This window comes from Hermetia illucens, chromosome 5 (genome assembly GCF_905115235.1).
Source record: "Hermetia illucens chromosome 5, iHerIll2.2.curated.20191125, whole genome shotgun sequence".
Taxonomy (NCBI): domain Eukaryota; kingdom Metazoa; phylum Arthropoda; class Insecta; order Diptera; family Stratiomyidae; genus Hermetia; species Hermetia illucens.
The window spans coordinates 19,886,584-19,908,272 of record NC_051853.1 but is presented as its reverse complement, the minus strand read 5'-3'; the positions used below and the strand labels follow the sequence as shown (position 1 = coordinate 19,908,272).

Here is a 21,689-nt window from a genome sequence, read left to right as displayed (position 1 = left end):
TTGATTTGATACCCAACATGACTATATTTAGTGAAGAAAAAATTTACACCCCCCTTTTGCATGTATGGGGACTTCCTCCCCCCCCCCTTAATAACAATAATAATAAAAAGTTATGATTCAAAGTGATATAGAAGTCAAAGGAAGTATAAGTGTCGGGGCGAAAACGAAGACCAATTACCGATGGACCTACAACTCTACTACCAAATTATAATTTCAACCCTACCTAATGGCGTTAAGAACTTTTAGGAGCTGCAGATGTCCTAAGAGAGGGGAGCTTTCTGCGCTTCAAAATAGAAGCAATAATGGAACTGGTCCTCCTTGAGAATTTCAGAAGAATGAACTTAACCGTTATCCACAAAAAATCAACACAATGTACAGAAACGGAATAAAAAACCCTGACTGAGGAGACACTACGGAAATTGGCAGCCCACTGTGCTTTGGATCCTCGAATGTTATATAATGAGCAGAACTGTTCCTATTGAAAATTTCCTAGTAGGCCCGCAGCAACGCACTAAAAGTGCTGGCAGTCCCGGAAATGAAATCTATTACCCGCAAGATTAGTGACATAAATAATGGATGATATTACATTTATGTTCTCATCCAGAAGAATGCTCCTTAAGATCCTTAATGTTACATTATATCGGCGGACCAAATGCAATTACGACCAAAAATCGTGACTGGCGGTTTCGTCCAGAACAGAGGCAACTCATCAGATGCTGCCCCACCTGCACTCTAAGTTTAAACCTAGACCAGGTCAAAGTATTTTTTTGTTCGTTGAGGATGCTGGGAGTCCTAAGTCTGCACCCACTTGATGACGGACCGGACCACTTGGGAAACAACTTACCTCCTCTCTTGTGGTGCCAGGACTCCTCTTTTTGGGTTAAACACCCAAGTTTTTCAAAAATCGTGACTGACGGTTTCATCCCGGGGTGAGGCGAATTAAGTTGCTTCCCAAGTGGTCCGGTCTGTTATCAAGTGGATGTCGACTCCGGACACCCAGCATCCTCAACAATTCCGACCAATATCTGGTTCAAACTATGAACATGTAGGTGTCATACGTCGAAGACTTACACCATAAAAGCCACTCTACTCCGCAAATTGCAGATATATCGCTCGCAAAATAAAACAATCGCCGCGAAGTACAGATTGGCTGGAAGAAGGATTGGCTCAGTTACTACAAACCAGATCAGGACCAAAAACGCACTGAAAACTATAAGTATGAATCTCGGCATATAAGAAATAATTCGTTAGACAGGGAATTTCTGAACACCGTTGAGAAGAAAAGTGAGAAAGGAAATTACGGCATTGATGGTATCCAGTAGAAGAGCAAGGAGCCCAATGGCGAAAAAACGCTATCTGTAATCTGTTCGGAAACATTTGGGATGAAGAGCGCATGCCACACGGGTACCCAAAGTCTAATATATGTCTTATCCATAAAAATCTGAAATCTGAGAATTATGAAGTAGAACCTAATTGCCGAGTAATAGGGAGCCCTGCAATCTGGACGACCAAAGACTGACCAACTTTTTATTATACAATCAGACATCTCTACTTCTAGGAATTTATTATTGACTTCTACCAAATATTTGTGGATTTTAAGCAATCATACGGGAGTATCGACCGGAAATCCCGCTGAAACTTGTCCGACTCAATAGAATGACCATGAGTAGCTTGATGGTGGAAGCTGAGAACAACAACACTCTGACAAACGCATTCGAGACAGAGAACAGATTAAAGTAGGGTAATAGACTGGCTCCCGTTTTCAATGTAAAATCGAATTATCACTTCAGCCTTTAGAGGCAATTAAGACAAATTGAACAAATGAAAAAAAAAAAAACAAAGTTCAGAAAACCAATACCACGCCCGAATTGCGAACTACGTGGACTGTCAACAAATTGCGGGCGGCCTTCTTCTCTCACATGTGGGCTTGCGATCAAACTTATTGCGTTTTTGATATTCGTTCAGAACATTCTCCGTTAGATTGGGTTTCATCTCCTCCCTACCACAGACGGGTCGATGGTCCACTATCCAACCAAGCATCTGCAGATCTTCAGGAATGGTCCGCCAATTCTATCGGCTACAGTCTAGAAGACGGCGATTGCAGGTTGCCGTATAGGCATGGTGTATAGGTCTAGACAGAATTGCTATTACTTGACCTAATTTATATCTGGCTATATGTTTCTAGTTCTGTTTATGAGCTAGTCTCATACCTAATATTTCTGCCTATCCTTCAGTACTGTGGTTCGTCTTGAACGTCTGAACTTGGTTTATGTGTTAGCTATGGCTAATGTGATGTTTTCATATTGATCTCTATCTATTTGCCCTGGCCAAGTGTGTAGCTGCAAACCGCTAACACTTCTCATGCGGAAACAGCCAATCTCATTTGATCACGGTGAGAGTGTCCAGTATGGAGGCACAGATACATTCCACTAAAAGCAGCCCGGTGTCCTCCGCGCTCTTAATTCGAGATACAAAAGAGGAAGTATGAGCGGGTTAAATGAAATGAGGATGGTCCAAATGGAGTGAGATTTTCCTTAATGTAAAGACAGGGAAAGGCTATCGTATCCAAATGACCATCCTTGTATTCATCGGGTTGGCCAGGATTACCTGTAAGGAATACCAGAGAATTGGTGACCACCAACAGAATTTTCCCAATTGAGTGTGCAAATGAAATTGCACATTACGTCGTAAAACTCCATCGCTCACTCGCCGGGCTTAAAACTTCAGCTTCAGAGAAAATGTTGAATGCATTTGTACTTGGAGTTCTGAGAGTTTCATTGTTAAAATGAAAAAGAATTGCTCCGAAAAATATTAGTAGACTTAATAGGGTAGGAGTCTATCCAAACTTGTTTCTTTGGCAAACATATTAAATTTGGGTCCTTTCAAATCTTTTCTCCAATGAAGCCTTAAAAAGTACGACGACATTTTGACCAATTTTCAGGTGTTACGCTCTTAACATTATAATGACTTGTAAAATTCCAGCACGGCCAAAATGAACAATTTTACCACTTATTACAAATGGCACCCAAAGTGGGGTCTAATTTTAGTTTCCAACCAATAGAAGTTGTGAAAAGTTGAAGTTGTCTATTTCGGCTGTCAACTTCGTTTCGTTGTGTCAGATGAAGATACGTCAGTCTCTTAACTTTGCTCCTAGCTAAGCCCCAAGTTCACTTGATTTTATTTTTTAAGTTTGAGTTACAGACCTTTTCCCGGTAGCTGGTGTTCCTAAGCCTCTTTCCAAATTTAAAGAGTAGAGTTTCCTATCCTTTCTTTTGGTAGTATACCTCAACTGTGATCTCCTTGGGGTTTATCGTCTCGGAGGTGATTCCTCTTCAAAACCCTCTGGATCTACAGGCCTTTGCCACTATAAGCCATCCGAAGTTCCGAGGAGTTTCTTTTACCATTTTATGTGAAATGGCGACCTCTTCGTTCGTTTAATTGAAAAATCTGCCGGGATGAAGTAACAAATGAAACATTGTTTGATTCGTTTATCCTACACTCTACGATAGGAAGTAGCTTATCAGATCTTTCGCTAACAAAGTATGTGTGGGAATTTTTTGTTCCCAAGTTGTAGAAAAATTGTGGGAGTTGAAGATTTTGGCGAGCTTCATTCGTTTTTCTTTTCTCATCATCATCACTATAATGGCTATTTTCATTATTCGCTCTATTTTTGACTTATTTTTTTTATTCGTTTTTATAAAAAATGTCTTCCTTTTAGGATATTCTTTTGTGATATTTTTTTATTTATTTATTTATTCATTTATTTTTTTTGTAATTTCTTCGCTTTTTGTCACTTTATTCGGCCTCTCATTTGAAAATTTCTGTTTTTATTTTTATATTCACCTGTCATTTTGAAACTTCGAATTGGTTTTCAATAAATTGAGGACTTTCAGGATTTTAAATAACTGAATAATGTCGCATCAACCAGATAACCTGTCGCACGACTGACCCCGCCTCACCTTTGTCTAGTCACGGGAACACTCGGACTCTCTGGTGGTCGACGCACCGGTGCCCAATGCTGGCAATAGTCGACGAGAAAAACCATGCAACTTGGGCTGATCATTCTATATAGAAGGTAATGAGCAACAGACGCTTCCATCGCTTTTCGAGTGGAAAGTTCGGATCGGGCGAGACTGGCAACTTTCCTATTTCTGCCCTCGAATGGACACCGATTAGACATGCGGAAAATTTAATAATAAATGAAAATGAAATAGTACAAAAGGACTCTCCACTCATCTTTCCGTGCTTGACTTGCACAGAACCTTTCAAGCCCTTGTCAGTGGGACACTTCAATGGAGTTGCACTTAGATGCTAGCGTAACTTTACATTGAATTTCGCCATTTTCTTTAGGTTTTGGCATAGATCAGTCCTTCTAGTCAATCCGGATGATCATTCTGTCATTTGGAAATTTAATCAAATCATTGAAACATCTACATATAACGACATCAGGATCGAAGCCCATTTCAAGACAAACGGAATGAGGGAGGGATTATTCGTCATCATCAAAAATAAAAACTCGGAGCTTTCCTCCAACAAAAATTACTATTTCTTGTATGGGAGTACTTCGGGAGCTATTTGCTTCCCTCGTTAATGCTTTATATGCCAAAATCCTCAAAAAGGGAGTAAGTAGCTCCGGAAATACGAATGTAGCTGAAAGATTTAGAGGCAAGGAGATGCTATGGTTTTTTTTTATTGGAAAAAACTACAGTCATCAGAAACGATAACAATTTTATTTATTATCATCATCATCCATAGCATTTATGCCATCGTCTTACTGAAATATTCATACTCGAAAAATCGTTAGTAAAGACCAGTTTCTTGGCTAGCATATTTTCACACTTTAATCTACTCGTGCTCTAACATAGTTCATTCTAAAATTCAGTCAATAGTAATTATCACTACTAATTCCCCTTTGCAACACTATGTTGTTTTGAGTACTATTTGGCGTGGTAATTAGCTTCAAGTACTTTCTCAAACAACTGGCACAACTGTCTAGAATAATTATTCCAATCAATATTACTCGATGGCATTTCAAAGAACACCAGTTAGCATATGTACATATGTGTATACATAGGTAGGGTGCAGGTACCATACGTGCAAATGTACGCATGAACAGCTATCGAGTGAAAGAAAAAGCAAAAGTTTGGTGCGGCATACCACTTTCCATCTGATACACATTTGTATATTGTGGTCAATTTTCAAAGTCAAGTAGCTACTTAATTATGGGAATTAAGGCCAAGGCATGTGCTTCGAGTTAATCGATAAACAAGGTGGTGAAACATCCCCTGCTCCTGTTGAATATTGAACTGCTTCCAGCGAATTAGTTTTTTTCGTGGGAGGCTAACTAAATACGAGTATTGTAGATAATATCTGGTTCGGGGTATGACGGCCGCTTTGAATCATACGCCAGTAGATATTATCACAAAAAATGGAGGAAATTGTTTTTGTTTTGAAGTTGTCCTACCAATCGATATCGTTATTAACAAGATTTTAATTATGACTACAATATCGGAAACGATCACCTGCTACATCCAGTTATACCTAAGTGGATCCCCAATATGAAAACCTCTTCACAATCTATTTTTGCGATTTGTTATCTGTAATAGCACAATATGATATCAATGATATTGCCATATCAAATCTTGTCTCCTGGGGACTTTACACGCCGCATTGATTAGTACCTTTGATAGCCAAATGATGCTTATCAAAGTAAAGATACTTCAAATCTTATTTTTTGATGAAGCATTTTCAGTCGATAATGTACAAAAGTACGAGTATCTATGATAATACAAGTCTTAAATTGGTAATGAAATCTTCATTTCAGTGCTCATGAAAAATGCTCTAATATCAGCAATAATAAAATTTTCCTTTGACCTACTTCGTTGGCTCAATCGATATGAAAAATTGATTTTAGGCGTTGGTAATTATTGTCGTTCAAATCCGATAGCGATGCTCGCTTGTAGTGTCGATCCTACCTGTCAATCAGCAGAAATCATGTAACGTATAGATAGATATAGAGAAATAGTCTAGCACTGAAAAAGAGGAAGAAGCCGCCGATAAGTTGTTTTTAATAAGAAATTTGGTAACATTCTTCAATTTGAGGAAAACTGAAATCAAATTCTAGTAAAAGATTTTGGCAAACGTTCTCTAGGAACTACAAACAGGAATACAGAAGCTCGGGTATCAAAGGTTTTGGCAATTTTTTATCTAAATACATGTGACATCACTTGTAATGTAGATCCCATTATTCACTTTAATATGTAACTGACTTTTTAAGACTTAAGAATGAAAAATTGCATTACTCCTCACTTAGTTGACGATAGCAGGATTTCCACCAAACTTTTCATTATAGTGTTCCATATTATGACCAATATTGTGGCCTTTGCAATGTGAAACTAACTGAGCTGTGTAAAGTATTAACCGCAACTTTTCATTTGGTATCTCATGCGACTATATTTTAGCAAAAAAAAATGTGCAGTTCTTTTTTGGACGTATGAGGACTAGTCCTTAAAATTAACGTAGAATAATGTTTGTCGCTACATGCCCGGGGGTGCACATATTTAATCAGTCCATAGTTTCTGGATAAACTGCATATGGCAGACAGACAGGCGCCAGATTATCACAATATAAAATCAGACCAAAGGATATTTGGGGCTAGCTAATAACAGCTCAACCCGGAGAATAGGCATCTAGACATGCTAAAGTGGTTTGCTCGACTATAATAGTTGACTGCATGTTGCTCTATCGATTCAGGAAACTTTAGAAATTATGGCTTGGTACGGTTTACCCAACCCCCACTCTTCACTAGACATTAGATGTAGACACTGGACCTTACTTATCCCTCACTTCGTTCAATGCACCATGGACTCTAGGAACACCACAGTTTCACGGAAAAATTAAAAGTTTAAGTTGATCGCTGGATCGCCTCAAAAGATAAAGAATATCTGTAGAAAGATATCAGACACTTTTCAGAATATGATCGAAATTTATTACCAGTGATGGCAATGACTTTGCCAAAATTATGTATCCTCCAGTTGAAAGAAAGGCTTAAAATTCACGGAAAAACCGGCTTTTCATATGTGTAGACCTAATAAATCTCCCTCGAAAAAGGTCCGGATATTATTCGAAGAGACGTCTATTGTGCAGTCTCATAAGCCATGATTTTTGCCACATTATATTCAGAGTTCCACCACTTGTCACCAGAAAATTTATTTTTTTAAATTCCACGTGTTGGACAATGAATTGAAATCCATAAGGCTTGGTCCTAGATTTTTTGTTAAAGGAATTCCTAATTTAAACGACTGTACCTTTGATCTAAGAAAAACCTAAGCTTTTATCCAGTATATGGATACAGCATTTCTCTGCCTAAAAACTTTCTCCAAATTTTTTACCTATACTTAGAACAAGAGAAACTTCTTGGTAACAGGCGATAACGATTGTTAAATTGTAAAAAGAACAGCGAACGGTTACGTCGTTCTGTAGCTCTTTGCAGCAAGTGGTTCATACCACTTTGTTCCATTCCCATCATCAACTTGGGAAGATTCAAAAAATTCCCAGAATTAGGCTCGGTTATAGCTTTTCAGAAAAATGATCAGTCGATTTTTCAAAGTGCTATAAAATATTAATTTGACGAAATCATTCACTTAATGGCGGACCGGACCAGTTGAAAAGCAACATACTTTTTCGGTTGTCGCCCACGGAACCCTCATGCTTGGATAAGCACCGAAGCTGCAAAACATATGAGTTGCGGTTTCGTCCAGGGCAGAGGCAACTAATCAGACACTGCCTCACTTCTGCCTTTGGGTGCTTGTCCAAGGATGAGTGTACAGTGGAGCATAACCCAGAAGGTATATTGCTTTCCAACTAGTCCAGTCCGCCATTAAGTGGATGGATTCAAACAAAATTTTAGTTTAGCCTCGGCCGGATTAGGCCAGTTTTTACAAGCCGGTTTTTTGTTTATAATAATTCATTCTCATGTGTTTTTGAATTAATATAAGGGAGCAAATTCCAATTTGTAACCATTTCAGTCACTCTACTCCCAGGGGAGAGGTGAGGCAATATCTGATGAGTAGCCTCTGCTCTTGACAAATCCGCAAGTCATACTTTAATATCCTGTTTACTGGTTCTTGCAAATCATCGATACCTTATGCAACGCCAACCTAAACTCACTGGTCATGTAAGCCCCCACCAAATAAGCCTTATTTTTTATGGCCTAGGAATGGGTTAGAATTGGTAGAATTTGTCTTCCCAGGGAGGATCCTACAATTGGTACCAAAGTTCTAACTTGGTAGAAAATCCAGAGGAGATGCGCATGGGGTAAGCTACTCCAACACAGTTAACGATGCAAAAAAAAGATGACCTGATTGCAGCCGAATACAAAGTCAGCATCAGGCATTGGTTGAGACTCCAGAAACCTCATATGGCATCAATGAAACAATTATCACCAAGGAAAGGTATCGAAATAGAATGTATTTTGATCCCTAGATTTCGTATGAATACACCATTGTGAATTTTATTAGATTTTTCGGTTGGATAGGTTTTGAGAACGATACCTGTTACCCATTTTCGGGTATACATTTTGAATCCTCACTCTCCTATATTTCACCGAGTATCAAAAATATACCTATCGAGCCTTTTTATTTGATGCCCCACATGACCATATTCTGTTAAATAAATTTACACACCCTTTTCGCATGTATGGGGAGCCCCCCATGAACCCAGTAAAAAAAGATGACACTCGTTGTATGTAAATGGATTGACAGACCCACAGGTTCTCATCCAATTTCGTGATAACCGATTCAGCCGTTTTCGAGTAAATTGATTGTGACAGACAGACTGATAGACGGAGAGACAGACAGACACTGAATCGATTCTAATAAGGTCCGTAACACAAAACCTTACAAACGACTTTGTCTGAAGTCGCGGTAGTTGCTAGTCTCTATTTAGGTTTTTAGCTGTTTCTCGATCCAGAACTAAAATTTGATTAATTGCTAAAAAGTTTAAAGGTCATTTCTTAGCGTATGGTTTTCAACACCCCACCCCAAATGACTTACACTGACTTATGCACAGATATCCCGTATACATCAAGAATCAGCTAAGTGAGGACTTCAGGTTTCCTCAACCAAAAAACACTTTTGATTCAGGACACATGTAATGTAATCCATAAAGGATGAACTGGAAAAGGCTTTGTGTGCAAAACCTTTTGTCCAGACCGTGGCATAATTTACATAGGATAAACCAGAATATTTGTCCATACCTTCGTAATGGAACAAAGAGGCAGCTATAAAGTCAGCAGTGACCCGATACATCCTGGAGCAAGGGCAGCATCTCACGAGGGATGTGTCAAGGAAATAAACAACGGTAAGAAGTAAAACCCATAATGAAGGCTCTACATATCGAAAATTCCCCTAAAAAAGGATGAATAAGGACTTAGTAAAAATGTTTCTTAGTTTAAGTTTTAGGAAATATAAAGGTTTTATGAGATCAATTAGGCATCAGAAATTTTTGTCAAGGATAATAAAGCTTCAGAAACAATATTCACTAAATATTAGGAACTCTTGAGAGACCGTGTGGAAAACGAAATAACATTTTGTTTGCACTATTGCATAGCAATAACTATCACTATTTGATCCCCCTCCTATACATCATAATATGAAACATATGAAGTATGTTTGCGTGTCACCTATTTATTATTAATATTTCCTCCTCACTCCTTGGTGGAGTATAAGACATCCACACAGTCAGATTGTACTTTAGTTTCACTATCATCACACTTATCCCTGTGCAATTGATAAGCTTACTGCACTGCACAAACACAAGACGATTGCAGACATCCCTGACGACTGCGATTCGAATCCAGAGCAGCAGGATTGGCAGGCTGACGCTCTACCCACTCAACCATCGCGCCGTCGAATTGAAATTTTGTTTGCACCTTTACATAGCAATTATTTTACTATCTCACTTTCTGGTCCCCTTACTATGCATCATAATATGAATTAGAAGCATGTTTGCGTGCAACCTGTTTATTATTAAATAATTAAATAGGTTTTTTCCCATAGTCATTCATTGCCCCATAAAAGTGATATGTTGATGTTTTCTTCAATTCGTTAAATGCTTTCGTCATATAAGGACAGCATTTCCATTTCGTCCCCTTTGAAACTACATCTGACCATCTAATTTTCGGTTGTACAGTAATTTCACGTGCGGCAATATTCGATAAGAAAAAAGTTGTCAGAACAATGGTCATAAGCAGACCTAACATATATTGCGACTGACCAGCTGTAACTAAACGGCGTCTTGACCATAAAGGCCTTAGCTATTCCTGGTCTACAAAACTAGTGGCATCGGATGCAGATAATGATACTTCTCATAAGTTTGCGAAAGAAATAGTTAAGTGTGAACCAATTTGGATGAAAATTCTCCATTTCGCAAAAATGCGCCACTATTTTTTTTAGCTGATAATTCTGACAGCTAGTTGAAACTTTGAACTTGAAAGGCTCCTTCACATCTACATGGGAATTTTCAATTGATAGCACTGTAATATCCCTTGGTTGGTCCAGATCTTCCTTAATACTAGAAGCACCTCGTAGGGTTGAAATGCATGCCGAGACGCTTGTACTCCTCCTCCCCTATTCTGCGCCATGTAGTTCTAGAGTGACGCACTTACTGACCACCCTAGAATAGCAGGTTCCATTGTATAGCATAACGCGCATTGTATATAACCTAATATATATCTGCTGATTCAATATTGGAGTATGTATTGATCAATGATTCAAAAAAGGTCATTAATCCATCTTTTTTTTCAGAAATATTTAAATTGGATTCCTTCGCCCTACGAATAACTTTAATTTGATTTACAAATCACAGATTTTACATCTTACATTTAATGATCAGAAAATTTAATCATTGGATGTAAGGTATCTACGCAAACTAATGCTCGGTTGTTCTTGTTGCCATATAAAAAAGGATATCAAAATCTTTAATTTATATTCTCATTCTAAACTCGTTTCCCAAAAAAAGGACTGGAAAATTTACTTTTTCGGCAAAAAGTGAATTTAGAAAAGAAATTTATAACTTTTAGACTTTGTCAACGGTCGTTTAAACGATAACAAGTTTTTCAAGCTTCCACCATAATTTTTGTATCTTATTTTTTTTCTCATATCTCATAAAAAATCGGTTCTTCAACTGAAGAAAAGAAGTTTTGAAATGGCTTTTATTGAATTTAGATGGGAGTGATTTTTATTAGATTCTTTAAGAGTATTATGTCTCTTGTAAATTTACATTTACTGAACTTATTTCGCGATCAAATGGAAATCATTCCTTGCCTATAACTCGAATGCTAGGCGCTCCTTCTCAGATACTCAATCCAACGAATTCACTCTCGTCACACAATAATATACATAAAGTTGTAACATCTTAAAATATATAATATATATCTTATTATTACTAGTAGCTCACGCATCTTTTTTGAGGCTGTAGTATGTTTGTTAGCCAATCTTTTAAATCGAAACAATTTAAACATTTTCTTTTTGGGCAAACTTTATTGATTTCAATGCATCTAGGATATTTCGGGAATTATTCGGTCCTTTCTTCAGTGAAGAAAGGGTTTGGACTGGAGAAGGGATCCATTGATTCCCGAAATATCGTAGTTGAATTTGAATTAATTAGCTTCGTCTAGAATGGGATCATCTTTCGACTTTTGTAGGTTACTTAATTTTTAGGAATGCTCGTAGTTTGGCAAAGAAGACGTGACTGATGAACTAAGCATTAGACGTATCAGCAAACGTCTCAAATCTAAAATTTACCACAATGTCGTCCGTCCTGTCGCCCTCTACGGTTCTAAGTGTTGACCAACTATAAAAGACAATGAACGTCGTCTTGCGGTAATGGAGACAAAGATGTTACGTTGGACTAGTGGCGTGACACGGTTTAATCACATCCGAAATGATTGTCGAAAACTTGCGAAAGAGGCGTCTTCGATGGTATGGTCACGCAATTCGTACTAATGAGAATTCACTTGCCAAGATTGGTCTGAACATCAAAATCGATGGTAAACGACAAAAGGCCGGCCGGGTGGGGATTTAAAAGACTCGAGAATGCACCCAGATGAGGCATTCGATAGAGCCAAATGGCGAAACCGATCACGACGAGCCGACCTCGCTTGTGAACGGGACAAAGGCTGAAGAAAAAAAGAATGAAATTAAATTTCTTCGACTTATTATTATATCAATTAGTCGATAAAAACTCTGGATTGGGAAGGATATGGAACTAGATAGACAGTTAAAGCATTTATAGTGGGGCTGGGTATTTTCAGTGAAAAAGGAATTCGAACTCGAACGAATGAGTGCAAGATACAATCTAAAAAAAGCGCAATTATAAATGACATGAAGTCTAAGTCGCAGAACCATTATCGAATACTTTTTTGTCGAACGACCGAAATTATATTTACACTTCTGTGGGGTATGTTGTTCGACTCACTGCTATGCGATCTGAAAAATGCTCAAGCTTATGCAGATGACGTGGGTGTTCTAACCGTTGGTCGAGATCTCGGAACGGTGAGTAGAAATACACAATGCGCCGTTGATTTGATTAGCAATTGGCGCCATAGGCGTGGACTTTCAGTAAATCCAAAATGGTATTATTTAAAAAAAGGAGGAAACAGAATGGTCTTTGCCTTCCAGAGATAAAGGATGCAACCCTTCAGTTCAACGACGAAGTGAAATATTTTGGAGTTATTCTAGACAAGAAACTTTTTTGGAACAAACACGTAGAGGTAAAGATGAAACGAGCTCACACGGCCTATGAACTGGGTGGGCGGAACTTTTCCTCAACTGAGGACTTAAGTCCCAGGTATGGTAATGCTATCATTAGGCCGATTTCCGCTTATACATGCGTAGTGTGGGGAGTTAAGGTGAAACAAAAGATTTTTCACTGTAAACTAGCCACACTGCAAGGAACTGTCAGTCTGGGAATCACCGATGCCACGAGCACGACATTTGGCGCAGCTCTGAATGTATTACTCAATTTACAGCCCTTGGATTTGTTTATTTAGAGCACTGAAATGAGGGCAGCTCATAAGATATTCGATTAAATCTACGGAGAAACAATAGACGTGGGGGCGCAGAGCGTTGGAAGAGTTATTGGGAGAACTGAATCAAGTGCTCGCAACGCCTTCCGATTCTTAGATCCCTATACATCTGTCTGGTAGAAGATATGAAGTTATCGTGAAACGTAGAGAAAATTGAGACGAACCAAAAAAATGCTTGTCAGGATATACTGACGCCTCCTACTTCGATGGCTAAAAAACAAAACAGACTTCCGGAGTTTACCTCTCAAATAAAAACGAGAAGTGGTCTCTTCCTTTACGACAATATGCAACGGTCTTTCAAGCTGTAGTGTATGCGATCCTAAGGGCGACAACCTGGATGATTGACGAACGGTTGAAGGGTAGGTGCATCGGGATCTGTAGCGATGGTCAAGCTGCTTTGAGGACGTTGAGCAGTCCATTGATTCCTTCAAAAGTCGTTGAGGGATGTAGAGACTGATTGAACTATGTTTCCAGATTCAGTACGCTGGAACTACTCTGGGTACCCCGTCATTCTCGTATGGAGGGAAATTAAATCTTGGATGCTTTAGCAAAGGAGGGTTACATTTACACCACGCTCAGACCAGAACCAGCAATCGGGATGTCGGTAGCATTGGCTAATAATGCTACCAAAAATTGGGAACAGGTTTCTGATAATGGCGGGTGTCGGCCTTAATGTTGCTAAACACACCGAAATTTTCCTGTCAAAATCAAGCAGGAGAACTTGTGGACATTCTGACTGGCTATAATTCATTAGCTCAGTATATGTTGAGAATAACAATTCCTCAAGATTTGTAGTGCCATGTCTTTGCAGCAGGTACAACTATTCTTTCGCCTTTTCCAGAGACAATTTTCTGATCGAGTGACACCGGAACGACTGGACGGGCAGCCGATTCGAGGCCGCAGTCCAAAAATAATCTTTTCTGAAGTGAAAAGTCGCATTAGGTTAAAAACAAAAGAAAAGTGATAGCGAAGAAATTCGCTGGAAAACAAATTGGAGAGCCAGGTAAATAACATATTCGGAAGTGTCTTGTCACCGCCTAAAAGAAATGTCATCGGTAGGTGGTCACCGTGTCGAGCCGTCCTTTTTTATTTTGATGATGGTACTCTTTTTTTCAGGGCAACATGAAAATTGTGAAAAAATACCCGTTTTTTTTCCTACTTTGATATTTTTTTCTCGCTAAGTAAGGAATGTATTTAAAATCGTCCTTCTATATTGAAAGAAGAAGCATTAATCTACACTATTGCGATTGGTTGACTTGGTTCCGAGAAAAAGGAAAATTTATCGGAAAATACGTGATTTTTCTGAAGAGGCAAAACACGTGTCGAATCATATTTCCCAGCTTCCTTATTGATTTTTCACACTACAGTTGTTGTTTCAACTCTCTTCTATCTCTGCAGAGTGGAGGGTGGACGATTGAAATCAATTGTATACAAAAAATCGACATTTTAAAGCCCGACGAAACGTCGTGAACTTCAGATCAACTTGTGTTACCTTCATTTTGCATCATTTATTACTAGTTTTTCGCAATGCCCCGAAGCACAGCTATTTTCAGAAAAAAGGAAAGAATGTTTGGAAGTAGAAGACCTTAGGAACGCCAGGTAGAGATCCCTCGACCTTCCACTCCAGAGCCAACACCTGGGCCATCTACCTCAGAGCCAACACCCAGACCTTCTTCCATTACAGGGTCTGATTCTGAACAATTTTGCTTCAATAATTTTTTTTAAATACTCGTAGTTGTTGGATTTGATTTTTAGACATATCATTAGATTCAGGACAGTGTGAAGAATTTTTTAAGCTAATAAAAAAACTTTATTTTTTTTGCAATTTTTGCTACCCACTCCCCTTAAGATGCAGTAAATTCACGCGAAATTGATAAGTTTGAACAGCTATAACTTTGACACTAATGGCCGGACTGCCACTAAATTTGGCAGTATTATGCGCGATACCGTCCTCTGCGTTATTGCAAATTTAGAGCCCCTAGGGTGAACTCAAGGGGGGTTCTTTATTCAATTTCAAAAAGTTGGTAATAAGGTAGTAACAAGTTGAGCAACTATTGGAATGGGATATATGTTTTGAGCTCCAGATTTCATAAAAGCGTATCACCCTACATTTTTTCAGATTTTCGGATTGGGTAGTTTCCGAAAATGAGCCCTGTCTTACTTTGAGTGTGCAGATTTTAGCTCCTTACTAACCCATTTTGCAATTTATACCAAAATTAACATCAGTTTTGGAAAGCACTAACCAGACCCTTTCAATTGACACCGCATATGACTAGATACGGTGAAAATATTTACATCACCCCTTTGCATGCATGAGGAGCCCCCTTTTAAACTGCACATAAATTTATATCACTCACTGCATGCGTGAGGATTTCATAGTTCTCATATGTCCACTAAATTTCGTTGGAATCGCTGTAGCCGTTTTGGAGAAAAGTGCGTGTGGCAGACAGACAGACAGGCAGAATGAATCGATTTTAATAAGGTTTTGTTTGACACGAAACCTTAGAAACGGGCCAGTGGTCGCCTCTTGTATCTCTTCAAGGCGCGGTGCTATCCCTGGATTCTGACCCCAGATTTCTTGATTCAAATTAAGAGTCCTATTTGTTCACACCCGTCTTGCTGTCCGAAGTTAGCACCAGAGGCTTCGGGGTCTTCCCAAAAATAGCCGTGCCGATATCATTTTCAAGGTTGAGAAGGATACAAAGAAGCAGCTGGAAGCGCTTCCTAAATAAAATTTTCCAGAAATGCTTCCAATTATGGAGTTACTGTTTAGATAAGCGCTTCGAAAGCCGCAAAGAGTAATTTGAAAGAGATCAAGCAAAACAAACTATTCCGTCCTTTTTTTGGCCACACTTTTTGCAGTTAAACCTACACAATAATTCTAAATCAAGGAGCGCAAGGATTCAAGCTCATAATTCTGACAATATTACAATATTTAAATCTGACATTATTTTGATAATTTAGAATGATTTTGTTAACAAAAACAAACCAAAGCACGTGGAGGAAATGTTTTACAATAACTTCGTCCATATATTATACATAATATAAACATTTCAAAGAAGGTTTCCATGGATCTTGACGTCTTAACTGCCCATCAGCATCATTTCAAACCATAATTATCTTCAAAATTCCCACTTAAAACTCTTCCTCTCATTTGGCGGATTAAGATTAAACTATGTGCAATTCATAAATGTGTTACACTTTCATTTTCATTTCTGGTATGAATTTATAATTTCTTCACAATAACAAAGACTTATATATGTACATAATGCAAATGCAACGTTCCAGAAGAAGGTGAGAAGTCTGCATAATGAACTGCTACCGTCCAATGGATAAATGGAAAACAGTTGAAGAAAAAAAAAAAATATGTTGCATGAAACACCGGAATTAAGAATTATGTATGCAAATGTGAAATGTTACCATGTTTTTATTAATAACACTCAAACAAAAGCCTGTTATGATTAAAAAACATATTTGAAATTGCGGAACACATTGTCAATGTTTTTTTATGGGAAGAAAAATTTCACGCCTATTTGATTTTGTTAAAATTTCTGTCTAAACTTTTAAGTGGTTTTAGTTTTTAGGGAATATACAAATTAGCGCCTGGTTTTATGTAATTTTTTAGGAGTAATCAAATCGGAAATATATTGGACTCTATATAAATAGAGAGGGTAATTCACAGGAACTCATGAATACTCGATAAGGCATCCCCACGGATTAAATTATGTAAATATACCCCCTGTCCCTCCCTTTGTGGGGAGGACTACATCTAGATAATTTTTCGTTACTTATTATTTTATTTTTATTTTTTTCTTTATTAAACTGTGACCTAGTTGAATTTTAGGGAAAATTAACATTGTACAAATAATAAGCCAACAGCATCAGGACAAACACAAAAATAATGTTCTAAATCAGACTTAGAACCAAGACTTAGGACCGAGGGTCTAGTGCTTAATCACTTGACATGTAATAAGATTTTACTATTTATAACCATTTAGGTATTCAAAAAATTCAAACTCTGATCAGAAGAACTTTCCTATCACCCTCAAAAGCGAGCTATTAAAATGGTTTCGGCGCTGCCAATTTCACTGAAGAATGCTGAAAACCACTTAAGCCACTTAACATAAACGTATTCATATGAAAATTTAAAAATTTTCAAATTAGATTTCGCATGAGCAAACAGCACAAATTACACTTTGTGAAAAAAAAGATAAATGTAAATCTTTTATATTGAAAAAGATACTTATCTATGGATGCCGTTTTTTACATCATATAAAATCAGTTTAATCCAAATTTCAACACATGTCGGTATCTATTGTGATGCTTGACAGACTCAAGGATTAACTCAATCTAGCCAAACGCCGAAAACCGATACCCGGCTCTAATAACCAATGATTCGGTTGTCTTATCCGAACTTCAGGATTTACTAAGGACTGCCTCTGCCCTGGATGAAACCGTCAATCAACTTTTTCGTCCTTTTTTGAAAACTTGGGTTTAACTCAGAAAAGAGGAGTCCGTGGACTACAAAAGAGGAAGTAAGTTGCTTCCCTAGTGGTTCTGTCCGTCACTAAGTGGGTGCGGGCTTAGGATCCCCAGCATCACGAGGCAGCATCTGATGAGTTACCTCTGCCCTGGGCGAGACCGTCAGTCAATTTTTTGGTTCCTTTTTGAAAACTTGGGTTTAACTCAAAAAACAGGAGTCCGTGGACTACAAAAGAGGAAGTAAGTTCCTTCTCAAGTGGTCCGGTCTGTCACTAATTGAGTGCGGACTCAGGACTCCCAGCATCCTCAACAAAATAATATTTACTAAGGATACTGTCTTTTTTTGCCATAAAACTTGCGAGTCCTAAACTTGATACACATATAGCATAGAAGGACTTTTCACAATATTCTTCACTTGGCTTTCAATCACTTTATTGATCTTACTGACCCGGAAGACAGACTACCCAAAAGCCTGTAGGAGGCGAAAAGTTTGTCGCTACTTTCAACCAACATTACCCCATTTGACCAGGAAAAATGTTTCGAGGAGCTGTCAATCTTATCAACGAATACAATCCTCCTTTTGTGTTTGAAATCCAGATGAAAAGTGGTAGCTAATATGTGCTTTCTTATACCTAAAACCCTGAGATTTCCTCAGATGCCAAGGCAGCAGACGAAGTGCCGAAACAAAAGAAGCTCAAATTATCTACTCGCAAGGTGCTACCACTACTAATTTATTTCAATATTTCCTTAGTCATTCCAACTTATTGCGGATTTGAAGAGGTGCTTTTGCAAAAATCGTGTTTCAAAATAACGGTCACGATGCAGGCAGGGATTTCAGATTTCAAAATAATATTATTATTCAATAACGTGTTGCAAACTCTACTTTTAAATCTAATTAAAATCAAGCATATTACGGTTGACTGCTTAAATCCATAGTGCAGTGTTACTATTTATACGAAATATCCAGTGACTCCGAAATGCAGACAGCGTCTACTTTTATGATTTTCCACGATAGATTATGCAATAAATGAATCTTCCATCCAAGTATTCACAAGAATTTTTCCCGCTTCATTCACAGTGTTATCTTATCCGATTATCACTTACACTTTTGATACAGAAATTTTGCGTACAACAACTTTTCAATAGTCTTAGATTTTTCCGATAACCGATTCGTTACTCAATCACACGAATAAATTCGAAAGGAAAAATATATTTTTACACAAAATCAACGATATTATCCGCGCATACTTCTTATAATCGCGTCAAATTAAAACTGCACGGAAATTGTTCGAAAATAACTCCGACTTCGATGAAAATGAAAGTAACGTGGCCCTGGTCTTAATTCGTGTTAACCCAAAGACGTTCCAAAAATATACTTCAAGACAGATACGTTTCGAGCTCAATCGTACCGTACCAGAGATAAAAAAATAACTAAAACGCTAACGACGATAGGTCACATCAACGACTCAGTTAACATATACACACGGTGGAGGATGCGTTTTGAGAAAATTTTTAAGAAAATAGGGAGAAATATAAGAAATTGCTTAGTGATCCTCTGGACATGCTTAGCGTTCAAGTGTCCAAGATAAACTAAGTATCTGGTGAGTTAATACCTTGCCAACAAGGTGGTGGAGCCAGGTAAATACGGTTCGATGTGCATACAAGCTCACCTGTTCAATAGCATAACACTAATATCGCGAACGACGACGGTTCAAGCTTTCAGACTCGAGTCCAAGACAGTCCACCATTTCATAATAATCATCGAACTAAAACTAATGAACAAAGTTTGAAGTTAATGTTTTGTCCATGGATTGTAGATAGATTTTCTAGAAGTAATTTGGAAATGTTCGAATTTTCTTTTGTTCTTATATGTATTGACAGGGAGCTTGTAATGCACGTCTTTCATCATTGATTTAATTCCGAATCACATAAAGGAAGATAAATTAGGTTTGCCTACAACATAAGTATGCGCATAACGTTTACATATATAATTGTCGATGAAATGATATTTATTATGCATAAAATGACATTTACTAATTACAATTATTACAACACTCCACCCCCAACTGAAACCGAAGGGGGGCTTCAACGAGGGCTCCCTCAATTCGACTGCCGCAAGTCAAAAAGGACACGTTGCGCGGCTCTCGTTCTGGTCGCGCTTCCTTGCTGGACAAAGGGCTTTAGTCGAGCCAAGGAGACCCGTTTGACCGTGCCCTCGATGTTGAGGCTATAATGATGTCAGCCTCGCTCGAAGTCTTAGTAGGGGTCCTCATAAGGTGGTTGCAGCTGGTTCCGAAGAGCGTAATCAGTACGTGGGTACAGGATTCGAGAGCCCTGGTAACGTCAGTCACGGTTTTTGCGTGGTTGGGGGATGGTGGCGACTTCAGATTTGGCATTGTGTCCTTGGACAGACACAACAGATCAGTAGTATTGAGCCCCGACCTGATGTCGAGAACAGGGTGTCAGGTTCTCTCCGTATACGAACCCCACGGCACTTGCAGCAAATTTTTCTCGCTTGACTGTTCGGAGGTCAAGAGTGGCAAAACCTGCAGCCAAAAAGGTTCGTCTTGGGTCATTATAGTGGCCTTCAGCGTTTTGTGCTACCTTTAGAGCATCCCATTGGACTGCGGGTGGTAAGCGGTTGTCCGGTGGCGTTTAAAGCCCAGGATTTTGCCCAACTCTGAGAAAAGGGAGGACTCGAATTGCATTCCCTGGTCGGTTATTATAATTACCAACACGCCAAAACGTGGATGATTTTGAGACAATAGCTGAAAGCATGCGAGCCTTAGAAAGGGCCAACGATGTCTAGGTGAATTGTATGGAAACACTTGGTGGACAAAGGGAACAAACCTAGCTCTTTCCACACACTTTCCTGTTTTTCTTCAGCCTTTGTCCCGTTCACAACCGGGATCGGCTCGTCATGATCGGTTTCGCCATTTGGCCCAATCAAATGCCTGATCTGCACGCAATCTCGAGGCTTTTAAATCCCCATCCAGCGTATCAAGCCACTGTTGTTTCGGCCGGCCTTTTGGTCTTTTACCATCGACTTCGATGTTCAGATCAATCTTGGCAAGTGAATTCTCGTTAGCGTGAATTACATGATCATACCATCGAAGATGCCTCTCTCGCAGTTTTTCCACGATCAGCGCAACTCCACATCGATCACGGATATTATCACTTCGGAAGTGATTAAAACGTGTCACGCCACTAGTCCAAAAAAATATCTTCGTCTCCATTACCGCAAGACGCCGTTCATTGTATTTTATAGTTGGCCAACACTCAGAACCATAGAGACAGGGTGGACGACATAGGGGTAAATTTTCGTTTTGAGACGTTTGCTGATACGTCGATCACAAAGAACACCAGTTGTGGAACACCACTTTATATAGGTTGCGTTAATGCGTGAAGCAATTTCATTACGCAGTTCTACATTGGTTGATAGCGTTGACCCGTGGTATTCAAATCGGTCAGTTCTGGGTAGAGGTGCCTGTTTCATGGGGATCGGTCATCAAAAATTCAGTTTTATTCAAATTCACTCTGAGACCGTGTTACATGAGGCGATCATTCCATTTTTGGACAAGTTGCTCGAGATCATTTTTGCTATTAGACGCTAGGAAAACATCATCTGCATAAAGCAGTGCATAGGGCGCTGGACATTGGATGTCCCATGTGACGGTATCCATAACAAAAACAAAGAGGAGTGGTGAGAGGATGCTTCCTTGATAAACGAAGCGGTTTCGATACACCCGCCATACTTCGAACTTTAGTTTTCGGATCGAGTTCTTCTAGCAGTGTTGTCGTAGAGCATACCAGATGAAAGTTTTGTTTGAGAATAAGTTGTCCTGAGCCCGCCATCCACTTAATGGAGGGCCGCACTTGTTCGAGTAGCAACTTAGTCCTTCTGTTAAGTCCATGGAGTACTCTCTTCGTGAGCGAGCGCCCAGTACTTTTAAAAATTATGTTGTTGACTTCGTCTCTGCCATGCGATCGAAACCGTCAAAGCCAAATACCAGATGAGTTCGCGCAGCACACAGTCAAACGCTTTCTCCAAATCCAGAAATGCAATGCACGGTGTTTCTCCATGAGTAACCACGCATCGTGTATTGCGTCAGTAATTCCG

General features: G+C 38.9%; 1 protein-coding gene across 3 annotated transcripts in view; it reads right to left on the bottom strand.

The window, feature by feature from the left end:
- LOC119656881 (ABC transporter G family member 23) overlaps positions 1 to 21,689 on the bottom strand; it is a 224,617-nt gene that overhangs the window by 138,930 nt on the left and 63,998 nt on the right. The window contains exon 1 of one of the 3 annotated variants that reach the window (XM_038063548.1): positions 18,674 to 19,172. The exons of 1 other annotated variant lie outside the window; for it this stretch is intronic. Coding sequence is in view for 1 of the 2 variants with exons in the window: in XM_038063546.1 (XP_037919474.1) it covers positions 18,484 to 18,503 (20 nt within the window). In the remaining variant the exon portion in view is untranslated. Of the gene's footprint in view, positions 1 to 18,483; positions 18,647 to 18,673; positions 19,173 to 21,689 lie in introns of those variants that run through there. One more of the 3 variants, XM_038063546.1, reaches the window with a different exon arrangement.